The sequence below is a fragment of the Molothrus ater genome, chromosome 6 (genome assembly GCF_012460135.2).
Source record: "Molothrus ater isolate BHLD 08-10-18 breed brown headed cowbird chromosome 6, BPBGC_Mater_1.1, whole genome shotgun sequence".
In the NCBI taxonomy this organism is placed as follows: Eukaryota; Metazoa; Chordata; class Aves; order Passeriformes; family Icteridae; genus Molothrus; species Molothrus ater.
In genome coordinates, this window is record NC_050483.2 from 57,622,160 (window position 1) to 57,643,139 (window position 20,980).

General features: G+C 43.5%; 1 protein-coding gene across 2 annotated transcripts in view; it reads left to right on the forward strand.

Annotated features, from left to right (window-relative positions):
• The window catches only part of RTN1 (reticulon 1), a 123,974-nt gene extending 105,918 nt beyond the window's left edge, over positions 1-18,056 (forward strand). For both annotated transcript variants that reach the window (XM_036384060.2, XM_036384061.2), the window contains 6 exons: positions 12,613-12,820; positions 14,843-14,981; positions 15,838-15,907; positions 16,289-16,335; positions 16,418-16,476; positions 17,230-18,056. In XM_036384060.2, coding sequence (XP_036239953.1) covers positions 12,613-12,820; positions 14,843-14,981; positions 15,838-15,907; positions 16,289-16,335; positions 16,418-16,476; positions 17,230-17,272 — 566 coding nt within the window. In that variant the 3' untranslated portion in view covers positions 17,273-18,056. The remainder of the gene's footprint in view (positions 1-12,612; positions 12,821-14,842; positions 14,982-15,837; positions 15,908-16,288; positions 16,336-16,417; positions 16,477-17,229) is intronic.
• Positions 18,057-20,980: the final 2,924 nt, after the last annotated feature.

Below are 20,980 nucleotides of genomic sequence, written 5' to 3' on the forward strand. Positions count from 1 at the left end.
CGGAGGCGAAAGGGAACAATGGCATCTCCCTTTTGGGTTGATTTTCAGCGTGTTTTGAGCGGGTCGGTGTCTGCGCTGGGTGGGGCTGGCCACCTTCCCGGGTGCCTTGGACAGCTTTTCAGCCATTTTTAGTCGGCTTCACACTTCCCAGCCAGTATCCAGCCTTTGTTTTGATAAAAGACAGTCTCTGTGACGCTGCTCGGTGGGCAGATTAGAGGCAGCAATGCTAGCGGCTGATCCCGCCGGGCAGGCTGGGGCTGCTTCGGACAGGCTTTGTTTGGATGTATTTTTGTAATTTTAAGGTGCATGTTTATGCTGAAGAGTCAGTTCATGGTGCTGATGCTCACAGCAGGGTCCCTGGGAGAGAGATTACTCCATGGCATCATCTCATTAAAGGGTCCAGGATGCTCGCAAGCATAGTTTCATAAACGTAGCTCCATGCAACAGAAGCTGGAAAACCTTCCTAAACTGTTGTTTTTTTTTTTTTTTTTTTGGGAGGGGTGGGGATGGAGAGACTTTTCAGATGCCTGTCTCTAGGGAGGTTGATATTTTTGCAATCTCAATTCAGCATCTAATTGTATTTAGGAGCTGAAGGTTTTTTAAGGAAGATGTGTAGCTGGAAAGTAAACAGATGCACCTGTTAAATGCCAGGCTCCAGCAGCTCCGGCTTTCCACGCAGAAATGAAGGGCAAGGATTTTCCATGTGTTTGTGGGATTTATTCAGCTCAAATGAGAGTCACAACCAAACTTCAGGGTCTTTTCATCTGAGCTTTGCAGATGAACTTCCTCATAGGGTGGGGTTTGGGAATGGGTTTTTCTTCAAAAATGCTCATTATTTTGCTGATTCTTATAAAAGCATCGACTTGCTGAGTCAGATTGCTGAACCACCTGTTTTTAGAACCAAACTGAGTATTTTCCTTCTCATCAGAAAAAAAAAATCATAAATTAAAAAAGGGGAATAACGAAGGGCATGCTGCTCTTGTTTAATTAGTAATTAATAATAATAGTGGGGTTTCTCTCCTTCAGTGCCTTCCTTTTTTGAAAGTGGGGTAGATTTGATGAAAATTGAATGACACAATATGTCCCATGCTGATTGGAAAAAAAATCCCAGGTCTGAAAAAATCAACGCAGTTAAAATAAATCACTTGCCTCACTTCCACAGCATTTGCATTTTTTTTTTTCTTTTCCTTGGATGGTGCTTTATGATTCCAAAATGATCCTGCAGAAAACACAAAATAGCCATAGAATATTATTTCTGTCATCAAAATTCTTTGATCAGTCCCAGATAAAATAGAGGAAATTTAAAATTCAGGAGAATGAAGACTAAAGACGATCCATTGATTCCTTTAATATCTATTATTCATGTTGTCTCTGTCTCAACCTGGAATATCAGTTCTGTGCAAATCTGGAGTTGTATAATTTTGCCAGCTTGATTGTGGCATTATTATGGTTCCTCCCTGAAAAGTCTGGAATGTGTCTGTGACTGTAACAGATGCAGAGAGAAACCTCAGTAAATACAGAGCATATTTTGATGGAAATTATGGAGATTCGACAATGAGGTTAACAAAAGTTTTGATTACTCAACAACCAAGTCTGCAACTAGCTGTATCATTGGATTCATCCTATAGTAGTTATAATTGATGTAAAATTGGGTGGGGATCATGAGAAGCTGCAAAGATTCTTGGTGAGGCTTTGACTTCGCCCCACTCAGTCAAGTGAATTTCCCTTGCAGTGAATCAACTGCTGCTGCTGCACACATTTAGAAATATTGGTTTTTACCTGCCCATCCTGCAGGTACAGCAGGATTAGAGCAAAGGTAGATCATCAGCAGCCCTTGGGTGAGCAGGACAGTAATTCAGCCCTGCTGGGCACCTGCTTCATTCAGAATATTAACATGGGTGGCCCTGGGGAACTGCAGTGGCTTCCACGCCCCAGTCATCTCCGCACTGGAAGGTGATGCGTTTGAAGCAGGCTGGGATGGAGCCATGCATAATGCATGAGTGTGAGGAGAAATGTCCCTGCCTGGGCGTGCTGGTGGCTGTGGGCCTTGGAGGAGCAGCCTATAGCCTCTGCCAGCTGTGTGTGTGACACAGGAGTGTGACATGAGAGTGTGACAGAGTGCGCAGCTTCCCACCGGGAGCTGCTGGGCGAGGGCAGCCTCCAGCTGCAGATGGAGGGCAGGTCCCTGTGCCTTCCCCAGGGGCTCAGCTCAGCAGGACACAGGTGGCTTTGGGGAATTGCAGGTTTGCACCCTCCAGAGACATTCTCTGGATTAGGAAGGATCTAAAACCATAGAATATCCTGAGTTGGGAGGGACTCACAAGGTTCATCAAAGTCCAGCTTCTGCCCAGGACACCCCAACAATCCCACCCTGTGCCAGGGAGCATTGTCCAAACACTCTTGAGCTCTGTCAGCCTTGGTGCTGTGACCACTGCCCTGGGGAGCCTGTTCAGTGCCCAGACACCCTCGGGGTGAAGAACCTTTTCCTGATGTCAACCTAAACCTCCCCTGACACAGCTCCAGCCATTCCCTCAGGTCCTGTCAGTGGGCACCACAGAGATCAGGAGATCAGTGCCCAAGTTTGCACCCATCTTGGAGGAGTTGTTTGGTGTCAGTACACTGGTCCTCATGAATATTCCCTTTTCCACTCTTCTACATGCCAGCTCTTGGCTGGTCATAAATGTCAGGCTTACTCCTGCAGCTTCAACTTTCTGCAAGACTTATTAAAAAAGAAAAATGAAAAGATCCACAGACACAGGCCCATGAAGTGTTCATAGAAATGATCCTAAATATTACCCCCATTATAATTATAAAACTTAATGTGGGAAAGGACTGCAGACTTCATCAAATCCATCTAGTTGACATAACTCTGCTGGGACTGCATTATTGATTATCATTCCTTGGCAGCTGTTTTCAGAGAGGCTGCTTCCTTACCTGATTGATATATCCACTGGTTTCCAAAGGGTGATGGGAAGCTGCAGCAACTGCTCAGGGCAATGTTCCTCACTTTAAGACTGATAAAGAATTTCAATGACAATAATTCAGTTGCATGCAGTTAATCTGTAATCTTATTGACAGTTGTGAAGTCTGCCTAATTACAGCTTCATAATGAGAATAAAACTTCAGCCAGTTGGTACCTTCAGTGCTTTACTGAAAATATTGTGGGCTGATCTCTCAGCTGGGATCCATTTGATAGACATCTGAAACATCTGCCCCAGTATTTGGTTCTTATGTTGGATCTTGGTAGGGCTAAAACCCTGGTACCAACTCAACACGTGCTGTAACCAAATTAGCTCACAGTTTCATGAAACTATACCAGCTTGTGAGTAGTTTATTTCCTAATTTCACAGATGGTTTCCTGTGAAGTTTGAAGGAAATTTGTCAAGGTTGTTTATGACTTTCAGATTTGCTGCCTTTTTTTTTTTTTTTTTTGGTCACTGATGCAGAAATTGTATCAATTCTTCTTCCAGCACGTTCCTGTTAATGGCAAAAGAAATCAGTGAGAAAATGTGCTCTGCATACCTGCTGAGCCAGGACAGAATCACAGAATGATTTGGGATGGAAGGGACCTAAAGACCACCCAGTTCCAACCTCCCTTCCATGGCCAGGGACATCTTCCACCAGACCAGGTTGCTCAGAGCCATGTCTTTCAAGATCTGATGGACAATATTCTTTCATAGCCAGAACAAGGTGAAAATTCCCCCAAAGTAAGAGTATATTGATTAAATTATTCCCTGAGGAGTAATTTAAACTCCATCAAGGGGGTTATGGGGGGGCAATAGCTGAAGGCAGTATTGGAGGGCTGCTTTATTTCATTTTTTTTAGGTCCCTGGGAAGTGAGTTCTGGTGAGGCTTTTATGATATTAGCAGGGGTACTTTCTCCACACCATATTTAATTATAAGTAACATAGGTCTGAACCACTCATTTTGAAAATCTGCAGATTTTTGAATGTTTGGATAGAGTCTAAGAGAGAGCCCAGGTCTATTCCTTTGGTCCAGGAGCATCTCAGGAGAATCTTCACATTTCCATAGCATTATGTGCACTCAGAGCCTGCATCAGGGACTCTGCTTGGTCTCCTTGGTTTCTGCTCAATTAAGGTGAGAGCCATAACATCCTCCTCAGAAACTGCCCAAGGCAGGCAGTGATACAGTTTGATGAGCAGGAGTTGTGTGTTTCTCCTGCTGCTGTGCTCAATTCTCGTCTTAAAGCATCTCTCACATGAAAATGAAAATAACAACAGCATAATCATTAATAGCAGCAGCAATCACATAATAATTAATAATTAATGATAATAAATGCTACAGTAGACTCATGTGTGGTGTGGTTGAAGGGTTGATTTCTTACTGACAATCCTCTTTTACTGCCAGTCCTCTCCTGTCTACCCAAGCCTGCTCTGGTGCCTCACATGAGGCAATCCATCAATATTTTTTTGCTCACATCTTGATCTTGCAGATGTTGTAGGAAATAACACGGAGGGCATCAAGGTTTTCCTTTTCCCTGATCCTATTCTTGTTCCAGGTCTCCTCTCATCAGACACTGGGGACTAAGAAGGTTGGAAATTTCAAGTTAAACCTTGAAACAGGTGGATGGTAAAGTTATAAAGCTGAACTGAGGACAGGAAGTTAATGGTCAGAGTGTGTACAAGAGGTAGAGGCATGGAGAGATTCCTCAAGGTTGGAGATGAAGGATCAGGAGCTATGCCTCATGAAACAGCACAGATACCCTCTCTTGGCTCTGCTGCTCATCACAGCAGTCTCCTGAAGGCAGCAGACTGCTCATTAAACTGTGTATCCATCTGTATTATGTTAGAATCAAATCTGTTGTGGGGAGGGGAGCAATGTCCACATTGGATCCTTCACTGGAGAGGAGAGGGAAAGGCTGGTCCTGCAGCCTGTGGTTAAACCTGCAAGCTGGGCTTGCTTTGAGTTCAAGCAGTATTTATTTCTACTCAAAACCTACAGCATTGTCTCATTTGTTGTCAAATACTTTTGTGACAGCACTATAAACAAGGTTATTCTTCTTAAATTGTGTTTCTTGGTTTTTTCCCTCCCAGAAGGTCTAATAAATGCCTTATGAACTAATTTATATTTATGAAGTTGTAATATTACACTGTGTACAGAAGTAAATGCTGTGTGCAGAGAGGTTTTTCTCACTTTTCTTAAAAACTATTATTAGATAAGAATGAAACAGTACAACCACTGATTTTACCTCCTAAGCAGGCCTGGTAGTACTTCTGTGGTGGAAGTGCAGCTTGATCATTTCCAAAGGTGATAGTAGTGTACTACAGAGCATACAACCTTTTATGTAATCATCAAGGCCCATCGGCTTCATTTGAAGGTTGGGTACCAGGAGTTTGCTCACACTTTTTTTAATAACTTCCATGGAAATGCTGCTTTTTGCAAGATCGTTTTTCACACAGTTGCTGCAGTAGAGGAAAAACTTGCAAAGTCAGAAGAGGAGAACAGAGATTTTTAGAGGAGAAGCTGTGGAAGATTTGAATTGTCCAGTCTCTGCTTGGTTGATCATTAATTTTCATTCTAAAATGCTTTCTTTGAGACATGGAGAAAATTCCCATTTTTCCTACAAAAGTATTTTTGGAAAACATAACCATGCAGGAGGACATTTTAGCTACAGGTTGGTTTGGATCCTCTGTTCTCCCTCTGGGATCTCTGCTCAGGAGGCTGGGCCTGCAGCTGCCCCACACCATGAGGCTTCTGGGGACCACTAAAACACTCAAAGCCCAGATCTTGTGTTTCCACATCCTAACAAGAATGGATTCAGGAGCATTTTTAATCAGTCTATCTTGACACTGCCCTTTCCAGCCCCCACATCTGTCTTCTGGCATTTTTGATACCAAGAGGAGCAGAAACATTTTCTGCTGCAGGCCATGGTAAGAGCTGTGAGAGCTTTTGGGCACTAGGGAGCCATTCCTTGCAGCCACAAGCACTACCTGCTGTGCTGTTTCTTATATTTGTGAGGTTCATTTCAGCCTGCCCCACAAACATGGCTTTTTACCAGCTGTCCATATTAACAGGTGCTTTCTTGTACCGTAGAGTCCGCCTTTGCTACACTGTGGCCCCAAGTGCAGGATCCCATTCGTTTAGTCGGATGAGGTTCTGCCAGAAATATGGCTTCAAAAGCACTGTTTTGGCACCCTTGAAAAATCCTGCAACTGGAAGACCACTTGAGTAACATTTTGTGAGTTCTGGTGTGAGTTAAAAAGCACAAGCAGGCAATACTTGCAGAAAACCAGCTCATCAGACATGCTTCTTCCAAAAAATTCTTCAAAGGCAGCAGCAGTGACCTGCAGTGCTGCTGTCTTAAAGATGGCTGGTAAGTCTTCCTTGATAAATGCAAATAGTTTTGAGTCTGAGGCAGTTCTGGCAAAACCCAGAGTCCTTTTATACCTCCACAAATGACTCAGACTTCTGGTGAGTTGTACTGTTAAGAGTGCAAAGTGAGTGATGTTGCTTCCCTCCTTCCAGGAGGCTAAAGGGAGATCATGGAAAGCTACAGCAGAACAGCTTCTGCATGCTAATGGGCATGGGCAGGATTTTACAGTAGTGATTTTCAAAACAGAAAGAGCCTGACTCTCAAGTGAAGCCAAGGCTAATTTCAATGCCCAAACCCCTTTTGCAAACTGGGTGGTTTGAAGTTTTGGCTCTTGGAAGTGGATCTTGCTTAGCCAAACAGACTGAGCCCCTGTCCAATTGCATGCACAGCACACATCACGGCCTCACGTGACACCAGCCTCCTGCCTCATGAATATTCAGCGTGCATTGCTCAGAATTGTGCCATTGTGGTGGGGTCTGGGCAGCACCATGCACACACACACCCCTTCCCAGTAAAACACCCAGTGCTTGCAGGACCCTGCACCACACCAGGACCTTTCATTCCTTCCCTTCTGATTGACCAAAGCACTCAGTTATTATGTGGTTAATTTGTGCTGGGAGGTATCCCCTGTCCTTTAGCTGGTCTGGGGAATGCTGTAGCCACCTTGGAGCTGGGCTGGAAGCTGTCTCAGCCTGGCTGAGCGTGGGGCTGGCGCGTGCTGGCGAGTGGCCCTGCAGAGGAGGGTGTGTGTGAGAGCTGCAGCTCCAGATCCACTCCTGGCCTGTCATCCTCATTCCCACTGAGTCCCCATGTGCTGGGGAGGCTGCTCTGAGCCTGGCTGGGTGTCTCTTCAGTATGCCAAGGAAGGGGTACAGGCAGATGCCCTTCAGCAAAGGCTCAGGCACCGGTTATACATAGTGACCTGTTGAAAGACACTAAACCCATGGGGTCAGAGAGTGTTTGGGAGGAGTTGTTTGGTATCTTAACCAGTTTAACATGAATATTGGGTGAGATAAAACTCCAGCCAGAGATATAAATGTGGTGGACTGTGGGGATTTGTGAAGGAATTTCGAATGAGTCAGAGACAGAACTCTGAATTGCTTTTGATGATGTGATTTATTTTTCTTATCTTCTACACAGGCAGGAAGGGTGAGCTCAGCTCACATCTTCACTGCATGGTTCAGAAGGTCACAAGACTTCTGGTTACAAGACCTTTTAAGGATTTATTAACCAATAAAACACTGCCAACAAGGATATTTATGGTTTTGACCCAATCCTTAAATATTTTGTCTTATGGACTCATGCTGCAGTGTAAGCTTTCTAAGCCAATCATGTCATGACACGCAAACCTACAGTGCTGTACTTTAAAACTCTAAATTTTCCTCTACTTAGCTTAATGTGTCTCTGCTTTAAACTACAAATCCACATTCTCAATTCTAACACCTAAGCTTGGTAGTTTTTTTCCAAGGTCTCAGATCAAGTCCTGTGTTTAATTCTAAGCTTTGGCTTACAGGTCCAAATTTCTGAGAGTTCCCTGCATTTCAGATTCCAACAGTGGACAACTTCATCTTCAATTTTAATTCCTGTTTAGAATAAAAAAGAAAGGGTGTGAGGAAGGTTGATGCAAGTCTGGGTTCACCTGATGGTCGATGAGAAAATTTCTCATTCGTTTGCCCCTTGGTCTCTATTTACAGCACCAGACACTGATGTGACAGGTACTTTGGCTCTGGTGTAAATGGTTACAGGAGAAAATGGCACTCTGAGGAAGCCAGACAAAGGATCCCAGCTGGGGCGTTCTTCACCCAGAGCTCCTCTCTCTGCTTTCCTTGTTTAGGCAAGGAAATGTAGGAGAAAAATGTGTTTAACCACTGTCTCAGCAAGGAAGCGTTTCTTTATCAAGAGGGTGGTCAGACTCTAGAACTGGCTTCTAGAGAGATGGTCTGTGCCCCAAACTTGTCAGTGTTTCAGAGGCATTTGGAAAATGCTCTCAAAAACATGCTATAGCTTTTGGTCAGCCCTGAATTGGTCAGGCTGTTAGAATAGGTGGTGGTTGTAGGTGCCTCCCAACTGAAATATTCTATTCTATTCTATTCTATTCTATTCTATTCTATTCTATTCTATTCTATTCTATTCTATTCTATTCTATTCTATTCCATTCCATTCCATTCCATTCAATAATTTAAAAAGCCTTTGAAGTGACTGAAGCTGCAGCTGAAAGAGAATACAGGGCTCTGACAGGTGCAGCTCAGGTGTTTTTAGCAGCATCTAAATTCCAGGGGAGCTGATACAGCTCAAACCCCTGAAGCCTGTCTTGCCAAAGTCTTCCCAAGTCTCCACTGATTTCTAGTTCTGGATTCTCCTTTTCCCCCTTCCCTGCTCAAGGAACTTTGAGGTCCACCCCCCTCCTGTATCACCTTTTGCAAAGAGGTTTGGCTCTGCCCCTTCTCCATAAGGGAGAGGAGGAGGAATGGCTACAGGCACATCAAATCCCACACAAACAGCTGGACAGGGCAGCAGTTCTGCAGCTCTCTGTCCCTTCAAGGGAGATGAGGAGAAGGCAGATGTTCTTCCTGCCCTTGAGAATCCTGACAGACCTGGCAGGCTGTGGGTGAGGGGATTGTGCTCCCAGGATGGACCTGGGCACTGGGAGAGCCATGTAAAAACCACTGAACTCATATCTCCCTTTTCTGTGCTGAGATTTTCCAACTAGCAGTTGGCACTTCTTTTTTCCATGCACATGGGAATATTTGCCTCAGGTCTAAAAGACACAGGATCCCTCTCTCCCAGGTCTCCTTTGGCTGCAGAAAGAGGCCAGATGCTTTTTCATCTCCTCCCTCTCACATGCTCTTGTTCCCAGAACTGTGTCACTTGGCCGCCGTCCATCTCGCTCTGATCCTTTCCTTACCTGATACAGCTGAGTAAATATCCCAGGCATTCCATGGCAGGAACAGATGACTTTCAGGATATACACATACCTGGTCAAGCCTGTCATGAGTAACTCAGCATCTTCCCTTGTGAGGAGAATGAGAAAATGCAGTTTGGCATTTCTCTGCATGAGAATGCAGCCCACTGCCAGCCTGCAGGAGTATGAGTTTGAAGATCATTGGAAGGAAAAGGCTTAGTTGGTCATTTTGGATCTTATAATTAATTGGGATTGACTCAGGGAACTCTGTTGGAGTTCAGTTTGTATTTTTTGGCTCATTTTTCATTTGTTTGCCTCTCTACTGCCTGTGTCCCAGGGAATGTTTTCCCCTGGCACGTGTCCTTTTTCTGCCATCAGCAGATGATGTACCACGTAAACCAGCTCACCTGTGCAATTTAATGTTGAGGTTTTGTGTGATAGACAACTTAAGTACCTCAAAGGCAGATTTGCATAAATTTTCAGTACTCTCACAGAGTAATTTTTGAGCACAAAAAATACCAGGTTGTGAATAATCACAGAATCTTAGAATGGGTTGGGTTGGAAGGAAGTTTAAAAATCATCTCATCTCACCCCTCCTGCCATGGGCATGGACACCTTTCACTTGTTCCATGCCCCATCCAGTCTGGTCTTGAATATTTCCAGGGATGGGGCAGCCACAGGTTCTGTGGGCACCCTGTGCCAGGGCCTCAGCACCCTCACAGAAAATAAAACACCTGCTGTCCCAATGCTCACTGGTGACAGCACCCAGTTGTTGTGCTGCAGGGTTTTGAAGTACCTTTACTGAAAAAGAATATGAAAAATGGCCAAACCTGCACTCTTGTGTTCTGGATGCCATTTTGTAAGGATGGTTTGCAAGGATGGAGTTGCATGCTCCATCACCTCATCACTGTGAGCAAACAGGAGCTCCAGCTGTGTCCTGCAATACAGATGTGTCTGCTGCTAAACCTCCTCATCCAGGTGCTCTTACAATGCTGGAGCTGCATTTTGGAGCATTCCAAACTCCCTGCCCCAGGGTTTCTGCAGGAAGCAGTCATGGGCACATATCTGTAAAAGACTGTCCCTGTTTTGTGGAGTCAGCACCCAGGATCCCAAAACAGGCACCAGAGTCCCTTGTCCTGTGCCTTCCATGCAGCCCATAGGATCCAGCCATGTGTGCTCATGACCACAGGTCCAGTGCTGAACACTTAAAAATAGTAAAAAGGTTCATATATAGTGTGTCTGATGGAGAATATAATTGGATGTGAATGGTGCATGAAGAGAGGAGAGCTCAGTAATACAACAGCAATTTTTGATTTCAAGCCCATCACTGTAAAGCAAGGCTAATATGTGTGATAGTAATGAGTAATATAACTCATTGACTCAAGGCAAACACTCTGTGATGACTCACAATTTTTGGAGATTTGATTATAAGGACTAAGAGGCTGGATTAATTTTGTTTCTTTTAGTATCGGTGACTTTTTTTTTTCTGACAGATTGCAGTTTTCCTGAATTTACTCTTTGTTCAGAATGATTTGACAAGTGGCATCTCTCAAATCTGTTTGGCTGGTGCTGTGTTCAAGCTGTTCTTGAGGACTTGTGCAGTGTGTGAAATTAAAGCTGTTTTGTTTAGGTTGTCATGAGCACGTTCTTTGGCTGGATGAAGAGTCCTCTCAGAAACAGGTTGTGGGTGTAAACAGATTGAATTCACCTTTGTGGACTGGATATTCCACAATCCTTTCATAAAATTTTGCTATTTTAGTGGCTGTCTCTGATATTAAATTTTTTTGCTGGAGAGGTTGAAATAAAATATACAAAGTGGGTGAAAAACACTATAAAAGTTAACTGCTTTACAAATGTAAAAATGCACTATTTGAAAATGGTCTTATGCACTTGTTTTGTTCTAGCCAGCACCTCCCATGGACAGGGGAAAAGTTATATAACAAGCAGAAAGCTTTTTTTTTTCTTTTTTATTTCTGATTCTGAGGTTGGATTGAGTAGCAAGAGAGATTATTCTGTATTTGAAGGCCTTATCTGAAAAATGGTTTCCTACTCATGGAACTATTAAGCAGTGGTAAAACCAGGAGTCTTTTCCTTTCTCAAAACTTATGAAATAACAAAATTAAATCATGAAAACTTTGAATGGGAAAGTGGTTTATTGTGGCTAGCCCCAAACTTCTGCATTCATTTATCAACAACCAAAACTGGAAAACGCTTTGATCAAGCATTTGGCATTTGAACTTGTTAAAAACAAAAACAAATTTAAAAAATGGAATTTTCAGACTGAGTAAATGCAAGGTAGGTTGAAATCTTCCATTCAGCCCTAGCAACAACACAAAGCACTTGCAACCAGCTTGCACTTGCCTTGCTGCTGCAAGAGACCCACCCACCGTGCTGCGGTTGGAGATACTCATCCATCTTATCTAACCCAGGCACAGGCACAAGCAAAACAAGGATTTCAAGTAGGTCATCAGTTGTAATTTCCTCAGCCCGTGGCTCCAGTCCCTTTGCTGCTCCTGCTGAGGAGCTCCTGCTGGTGCTGCTGTGAGCAGAGACATTGCTGCTCCCCGAGGGTCACACCGGGCCCGTAGCAGCCACCGCCGCTGCCTTGCAGCTCCTGCCTGCTGTATTTGCTGGGAAAGGCCCCAAAAAAGGCAGGAATGATGCATCTGACTCCATGTTCTCAGAAGGCTCATGTATTACTTTATGATACTGTATTATATTAAAGAATACTATGCTATACTAAAGAGTACAGAAAGGATACTTACAGAATGCTAAAAAGATAATAATGAAAACTCGTGACTCTCTCCAGAGTCTCGGCACAGCTTGGCTCTGACTGGCCAAAGAGTCAAAACAACTCACACCAGAACCCAATGAAAAAATCACCTGTGGGTAAACAATCTCCAAACACATTCCATATGAGCAAAACACAGGAGGAGCAAATGAGATAAGAATTGTTTTCCTTTTCTCTGAGGCTTCTCAGCTTCCCAGGAGAAAAAATCCTGGGTGAAGGAATTTTTTCAGAGAGTGTGAACCAGAATCCAATGAAACAATCACCTGTGGGTAAACAATCTCCAAAACACAGGAGAAGCAAATGAGATAAGAATTGTTTTCCTTTTCTCTGAAGCTTCTCAGCTTCCCAGGAGAAAAAATCCTGGGTGGAGGGATTTTTTCAGAGAGTGTGAACCAGAATCCAATGAAACAATCACCTGTGGGTAAACAATCTCCAAAACACAGGAGAAGCAAATGAGATAAGAATTGTTTTCCTTTTCTCTGAGGCTTCTCAGCTTCCCAGGAGAAAAAATCCTGGGCAAAGGGATTTTTTTCAGAGAATATGAACGCTACACCTGCCTTTAACAATTTGTTTTTCTCCCCCCAGCTATCGACCTGTTGTACTGGCGCGACATCAAGCAGACGGGGATCGTGTTTGGCAGCCTCCTGTTGCTGCTCTTCTCCCTGACCCAGTTCAGCGTCGTCAGTGTCGTGGCCTACCTGGCCCTGGCCGGCCTCTCGGCCACCATCAGCTTCAGAATCTACAAATCCGTCCTACAGGCTGTGCAGAAGACGGACGAGGGCCACCCCTTCAAGTGAGTGGCTTTGTGGTTGTTGGGAAGGATGAAAGTTTGACAAGAAAGTCTCACAGATATGTGTGCTTAGCAGAAAGATTTTTGAATGTCGAATCTGAAGAGGGATATAGAAGAAAAGAATTGCTGAGCCAGTCTTGCTGGATAACCAAGGAGGCAAAGGGCATGTTAGATAGAAGGGGTTTTTATGACTTAGAGCAAAGGATAAACCCACCTCAAGTGAGTGGCTTTGTGGTTGTTGGGAAGGATGAAACTGTCACAGACGTGCATGCTTAGCAGAAACATTTTTGAATGTAGAATCTGAAGAAGGAATAGAAATGAAGTTTTGATATAGAGGAAAAGAATTGCTGAGCCAGTTTTACTGGATAACCAAGGAGGCAAAGGGTGTGTTAGATGGAAGGGATTTTTATGACTTAGAGCAAAGGATAAACCCACCTCAAGTGAGTGGCTTTGTGGTTGTTGGGAAGGATGAAAGTTTATCAAGAAAGTCTCACAGATATGTGTGCTTAAGAAAGATTTTTGAATGTAGAATCTGAAGAAGGAATAGAAATGAAAGCAAGTGTTGATATAGAGGAAAATAATTGCTGAGCCAGTCTTACCGGCTAACCAAGGAGGCAAAGGGTGTGTTAGTTAGAAGGGGTTTTATGACTTAGAGCAAAGGATAAACCCACCTCAAAGAAGAAGATGTTTTTATGAAGCAGAAAGAGAGCACAGGCAAACAAGACTGCCAGTGTTGCAAGTAGAAAAAAGGTCTCAGAATTTTCCACTGCAAGAAAACTGAAAAACAACTTCTAGCTCAAACTGTAATGTACTAACTTTTAGTGATTGGAGAATAGCAACATGAATATGGAATTATAGGAGTTATGATAGGCTATATATAAAAGTTAAGGTATAGATTGATTCTACTGTATTAAGATGCTCAGCAAAGAAAAGGTTATAATGCATTGTAACCTAAACTAAGGGTGTCCAGGCCTGCCTGCAGCTGGAGCTGACAGCTGTAGGCACAGGCTCTGTCACCCATAACCATGACTGCTGTAACTCTTGGATGGAATAAACTGCATTTTGAAGAGCTGCCTGGAGTCCTGCATCCCTCATTTAGGCTCTTACAGTGGTGATGCCAAAGTGCTGCTTTTTGTGCCAGAAGAAATTCTCATCTTGTTCATAAAGCAGGAAATAAAAATATTTTCACAGTTTCTCAAAAATTGTAAGGTTCTGTTGGCTTAGATCCTGGAGAGAGAAAGAAAAACTAAATACCACAAAGATCGTCATCCTCTACGACATGGGATTTTTTTCTCAAAAAGATACTGGAAATTTCAAGCAAACAGAGAAAAGGAGTTTCTTTAGAGCTAGTGATAATACAGCATACTTGCAAGAGAAAAGAGCATTGTTTCTGGGCACAGTCTATTGGGCACAGAGGGCAACTATCACTATATTTTCTCCAGTGACCCAATATCTAAGTGATGGTGCCAGTGCCAATGCACTCCCCACTCTCCTCAGGGTCTGGGGGGATTGCTCCACAAGAACAGAGATCCTTTCTCCTCTGCTGTGCCAACCACTTGTTAAACCAGGTCATGGAACTGGTGTGGTTACAGACACACACACACTAAAAAAGAATCTTTTTGGGGTGCTGCTCCTCCTGCTTCACTTGGGTCAGTTCTGAGCAGTGACTCAGGACGGGGGGATGTAGCTCAGAGAACAGCACTGAAATTTGTGGGGAAAATTCCCAGGTCAGATTTGTATCCCCATTTGGGTGAGAAAAAGAGAGAAATCCCATGAAGCCCAGGCTCTGTGTGGGAAGAGGGTGAGGCTGGAGGTGAACAGCCCCAGCTTAGCACCATCCAGAGAGATGGGTCATGCAGGGTGAGGAGGGTGTGCTTGTGGCCCTGGGCCTGCAGGGAGGGGAGCTCAGTGCTCCAGCACAAAGAAATGAGGTCTGGGAAGGAGGGAATGATGGGGTGGATGGGTTTGAGTGTGAACAGCAGGGGAAACTTCCCAGGTTTGTAACAGGACCTGTGTTTCTGGCAGAGCCTACTTGGAGATGGAGATGAATCTTTCACAGGACCAGATCCAGAAATACACAGATTGTCTCCAGCTATACGTCAACAGCACAGTCAAAGAGCTGAGGAGACTCTTTCTCGTTCAGGACCTTGTGGATTCTTTAAAAGTAGGATTGCTTTAAATATTTTTACCCCCTCTCTAGAGGATAAATCTACATTTCAAAGAGCTGCTTCCCATGTTGACAGGGTTGTCATGAAGCCTAGTTTTATGTAGCTCCAAATATGAAAGTTGCTCTGCTTTTTGATTTAAAAACTGTTTCCAGCACTTTAGAGGTTTGGCATTTGAATGTATTGATAGGTAATACAGGATGTAAAAATTTGCAGAACCAGCTTAGCTCCACCTCAGTTCTAGAAGCATCCCAGCAATTTGCTTTCTATTGCTTTGTTATAAAATAATGGTCCCCTCTGTTAATCTGGATTTCATCTGGTGGCATTTCCTGCTATGGAAGAAGATCTTCTTTCACTCCCTGTTGAAATAACTATTGATTTTTAGCCTTATACTAGAGCAGGTGTCCTTTAGGGAAAAGAGAAGATCATTAAGAGAGCAGACATAGGTTAGGCTCCTAAATTAGTAAAGAACTTTAGGAAAATGTACCCATCTTTCAGCCTCAAGTGTTATCAGTCCCTGGGATTACCACTTCAGGGCTCTGTTTCACCTGTTTGGGGTGACCCCTGCCATCATAAACATTGGATGCAGAAATCTGCCTATGCCATTCTCAATGCAGAGTTCTACATGGGTGCAATTTAAGCCCTAAAGAGACATGAAAGCTGAGCTAAGAGGGTGAGAAGCAGAACAGAGAATGGGGTTTATACACCTAGAAAAACGACCTTGTTCCTAATGTGCCTTAACCACTCCCTTCCACATTAAAAAAGGCTAATGTGCTGTTATATTAGCTAGGTAAGCAAACTATTTTCTTCTTGTGCTGGCACTGGAGATGATGTAATGATCCATCTTTAATTTAGTTTGCAGTACTAATGTGGCTGCTGACTTACGTGGGAGCCCTCTTCAATGGCCTGACTCTTCTGATAATGGGTAAAAATCAACACTTCTTTTAAAAATCTGTTTTTAACTTGAACTCCCTCCAGATTTCAACTTAGACAAAACAGCCTATCCCTGGCCTGCCTTCCCCTCAGTTAAACCACCAACATTTATTTCCCTTCCCTGTAAATATTAATTGTTCTGTTATGCTCCTGCTAGAGCTACTTTGCAGTTTATGGTTTTGTGCAGCTCCTGGTCCCAGAGCAATGGGGAATTCCATATTTGGGAGGCTTGAGCAAAGTGCATTTTTAATACAAAGCTCCCTGGTGGATCAGCTGACCAAGTGGCACGATAATGTGTTTGCCACCAAAGTAGGTCTCTCCTCTGGGGGAATGTGATCTGCAGAACATAACACTGTGCTCTTTTTCTCCTCAGCTGTGGTGTCTATGTTTACTCTCCCTGTTGTATATGACAAGTACCAGGTAGGTCTGTCTGCAGGGTGCATTTGGGGTGGCCCTGCCTGGTTGTTGCCTCCTTGACTTGGTCTCCTCTTGCTCTTTGCAGGCACAGATTGATCAATACTTGGGGCTGGTGCGGACCCACATAAACACGGTCGTGGCAAAGTGAGTTCAGCAGCCAGCTGTGGGAGGCTGTGGTGCCCTCGGGGGTGGCTGGGACCTGGGTGGCCCTGGGGACACTGTGTCCTGTCAGTGGTGTCCTCCCAGAGAGGCTGAGATGCCTGGAGAAACCCTCCCATCTGAGTGCAGACTAAGGCACTCCACCCTTCTGTCCCCTCCCCTGCTGTTTGGGGGAATTGTGGGCAGAGCAGCCCAGTCACAGACTGGTGTCCACAGTGGTACCTGGCCAGGACAAACAGGAAGGAATGAGTTAATTCTCTTCCCCACTGACCACTCCAAGCCTGGTTTTTTGCATGAGCTGATAGCATTAATGACCAAAGTGGGAATTAGGACACCACCCTGTCACAGAAAGCAAATACCTGGAAGCACCATGATCTTCAGTGTTTCTAATCCCCATGGAACAGGCAGAAAACCTGCGTGAAATTTTGAAATTTTGTTCTCAAAATTCTATTTTTAGACTGCACTCCTGACTTTCTGTAGACAATAGACCATGGAGAAATAATGTTGGGGGGAGAGTATCACTGAACATATCCCTAGAGTACGTGAACCACTAAAAACTAGGCATGTAAGAACACCTGATGGGCATCACTTCTGTTTCTTATGTCACTTTAATTCACCTATTGAGACAACACACTGAGCATGGACTAGAGATTATCCCTGGATAAGAGTCCAGGTGGGGAACCACTGGAATAGAATAACTGCCTCACCATATAATCCTTCTTCTTCTTTCATTTTTAGGATTCAAGCTAAAATCCCAGGTGCTAAGAGAAAGGCAGAGTAAATCAGACATCAAGAATTCATCGACTACAGTAGTGCATAATGGGGAAATCTGGAGTGAAAGCAGCTCTGTTCTTACACTTTACTGCAAATTTATCATTCTTTTTTTTTCTTGACACCATAATCTTAGAAACATAAAACTCAGAAGCAGTGCTTTTCCCCTGCTGCTTCTGCACTTAGAATATTTGCAATCACTTGTGTCAAGCACTAAAGTATAGTAAAGAGAAAAGTGTACTAGATGTGGTTTTTTGTGTTGCTTATAAAGTGCATGATGGTGAGAGCCTAAATAATATTGACCTCTTTATTTAATTTTTTTTTTTTTTAGTGTTTTTCCTTCTTCTATTGGCATTGCTTCTATAACTTTTAATGTTACATGTGGCTAGGGGCTTTCCTGCTTAGCGCACTTGATGCAATAGTTAAAATTGCTTCTACGTCACTGGGTTGCTGGTTGGATTCATCTTTATTAACTATATAGAATTGTAGACTGATGTTTTAGTGTTTTCCAGCACAAATAAAATAAACAGTAATCGGTACTTATGGTAATCAGTTTTGTATAACTCAAAAAAAAAGAAAAAAAAGAAAAAAAGAAAACAAAACCCAGTACTTTTGTCGTAAAGGATTGACAGGCTGATTTACATGTATGGTAACTGGAAAGTTCCAGCATGTTCAATTTATTACAATTTGTATTACATTCTCTGTAGTTCCTAATGGACTTAATTATGGACTCTGAATATTTGCACTTATGTACTTGATACCGAATGCAGAAATAAATGTTACTAAATGTAAAAGTTCTCTTTCTTGTCACCACTGGGATTACCTTGACATGTGGGAACTGGCCACACACTGTGCAAAAAAGAGCATTTTCCCTCTTTCTCTCTCCTCTGAACTTCAGCACACACTTTGCCCTTACATCATGGTGCAGTCCAACGAGTAGTACCTAACTAAGAGTAAGTAGCTCATCTAATATTTTTACATCTTGATGATCTTCCTTGGAATAAAAGGAAGATCTCTGCACACAGGTTGTTTATTTTTGTTGGTGGTGTAGCAAATATCAGGTACATGAACCAGGGTCTCTTCCTCCATTTGCTCACTGAGTAAACCACGAGCAGCACAGTATGGAGGTGTCAGCACAGCAGGAAGGGCTCTTCAGTTTCCTTATCACCAACTGCTGCTCTCTTACCCAAAACTGTGCTCTGAAATCTGCTTTAAACAGAATCAATCTCCTACCCAGAGGCTGGGAGCTGAAACAAGCATTTATTCTGGCTCAATGGTGAAGTTTTTTAAAAATTGGAATTTGGTGTTTGAGAACCATCAGAGGAGAGAAACAGCTGTTGAAAATAATCCAAAGTGCTTCAAAACAAGCAATTGGTTAAGTGCTTGATTTGCCCATTTGTGGAGCACACCTGTGGATTTTTTTTTTTTTTTTTTGGTATAAAAATGTGAACATCAAAATATCTTCAGCCAAATTTCTGGTTTTCTCCTTTTCAATCAGAAAAGATTTTCAATCACAAAAGGTTTATGAAGAATCTATTTTTATACAAAGAACTAGATTTTGAAACACTTATCCCAGCTTTGTAAATTTGAAGTCTTTCCTTAGACTCATTCATTAATTCACCTTTGTCTCAGTTCCACGTGGCCACAGTGACACCTGTCAAGGCCAGGCTACAGTTCTGTTTGTATCTAAATGTAAAACCTAAATGCACATAAGGAGTTGGTAGAAATATTAGTATGGCTGTGGGCTAGTTAATTCTTGTGACAAGTCTCAAATACCCTTATTTTCATTTAAGCTTTATATCTAAATGTTAAAATACTAGGTTGGGTTTTAAATGTCACCTGCAGCTAGATGGGAACATTTTTTCTCAATAAGAAACTGAATTTCCTAAAAGCACATATATTGTTTTTGATCAAACAGAGTATGTTTGCTTTAGCAGGTGCAGTTTGCAGCCAGAAGTTAAAATTCAACAGGAAGCCCCATTTTTATCTGCTGTGGAGTTCCCTGTGTCTCTGAGGAAGGGAGTGCAGACCATACAAAGCATCCCTGAAGATAAAGATTCACCACCAGAATTCTTATTACTTACAAGATGAGTGTGTGGGCCCAACATGTTGATTTTGAAAATGAGCCCATTTAATGTCCCATCCCCCTGGTCCCATAAATGTGTTTTTCCCTCACACCCCCCATGCAGTAGTATCCAAGACTGGCCTTTTGCAATGCTGAGCCCTAAGCACAATTTAAAAGCTACATCTCCTGCCTATGTAGAAATAGAGCAAAATGAACCTTCTGGAAGAGTACAGCTATTCTCAAGAGCCTAAACCAATAGAGACTGAGATTCCCATTCTTGTGTCCCCCAGCATCACCCTCTCTCAAACCCCAATCCCAGCCCTCAACCATCCTGACTGTACCCCTGCACACACACCTCTCAAACCCACATCCTTTTCTCACATCCCACCTTGCCAAACAAACTTCCCAACATGCTCAGAGCTGCTCTGACTTTCCATATATTTGGCAGTAAGAGCCTGCAAGAGCAGCTGGGGTGGCTTAACCTGGTGGGTGGGAGAAACTGGGAATCCCACACTGGGATGTGGGAGAAGCAGAGGGTTTCAGGCAGGGTTTGAATTGCTGATACTGCTCATGGCCACCATCCCCTTATTGGGATCACAGCAGCACTTTCTGTGATGCCTTTGGACATGGAAGCTTGGATAAAGCCAAGCTCTGCTAATTCCTGGTCCTTCTACACACCTTGCAATAACAGAGTCCCTGTGCATATGGGGAGGGAAGGTTTGTGGCACCCTCAGTGTCCCTGGAAGTCTCCCTCATAGAGCAGCACCTTGTGGAGGGGTTGGACATCCATATTTTTTTGTTTTCAAACAAGTTTGGGGGGGAAATAACCAACACTGAGCTGTACTTGTTAAAATATTTTGGTGTGATTACAGTAGATGGCTGAAGACAGCAGAATAACCCATTCATGAGCTGTGCTCTGACATACACAGGCTGTGAAGCCCTTTGGCTTCTGATCTCCATTTGCAAAGTAAAAAGCAGCAGTGGGAAAGCTTGACTAGTAAAAGCAGCAAACTTGTGGGTGTTTCTAGGCAGGTGAAACCTGGGAAGTAGCTCACTCTGCCTGGGTAAAATGCAGGGGATGGTGTTAAACCATTCCTTTATCCTCAAACTGTCCCTTGGGTGAGGAACCTGCACACCAAATCACCACTGCTTCAGCGGTCTGCTTTTCCACCTGCTTCCAAGGCTGCTTTAATGAGAGAAGGCAGTGAGGGGTGTTTTGAGGACCCACCTCACCAAGGGAGGGTGTTCAGGTGGTTGGAGGAAGGTGTGTGCCAAATTCCTGGCCTGGACTCTGCCTCCCTCCTCATCTCTGCATGGTTTATGGTGCTGATGTTCCCTTTCTGAGAGGAAGCTGAGAGCTCTCCAGGGTGAGTGTCACAGGCTTATTTAGAGGCAGGGACAGGTACAGACCAGACCTTTCCATGGCTGGGAGCTGGCTGGGTAATGTAAATAAAACTTTTGATCTGCTCAACATGATGCTGTTCTTCAAGGAAGATAACAAGTCCTCCTGCTGAGCTGAGCTGTGAAAGCCAGCCCAAATGACTGGGTTAATTTGAACTGAAAGTAATTTACCTCTGACTTGGGGATAGGAAATCAGGAGTGCCATGCTGGCAGGTGACAAAACTTTGTCAGAACATCTACATGAGTCATTTC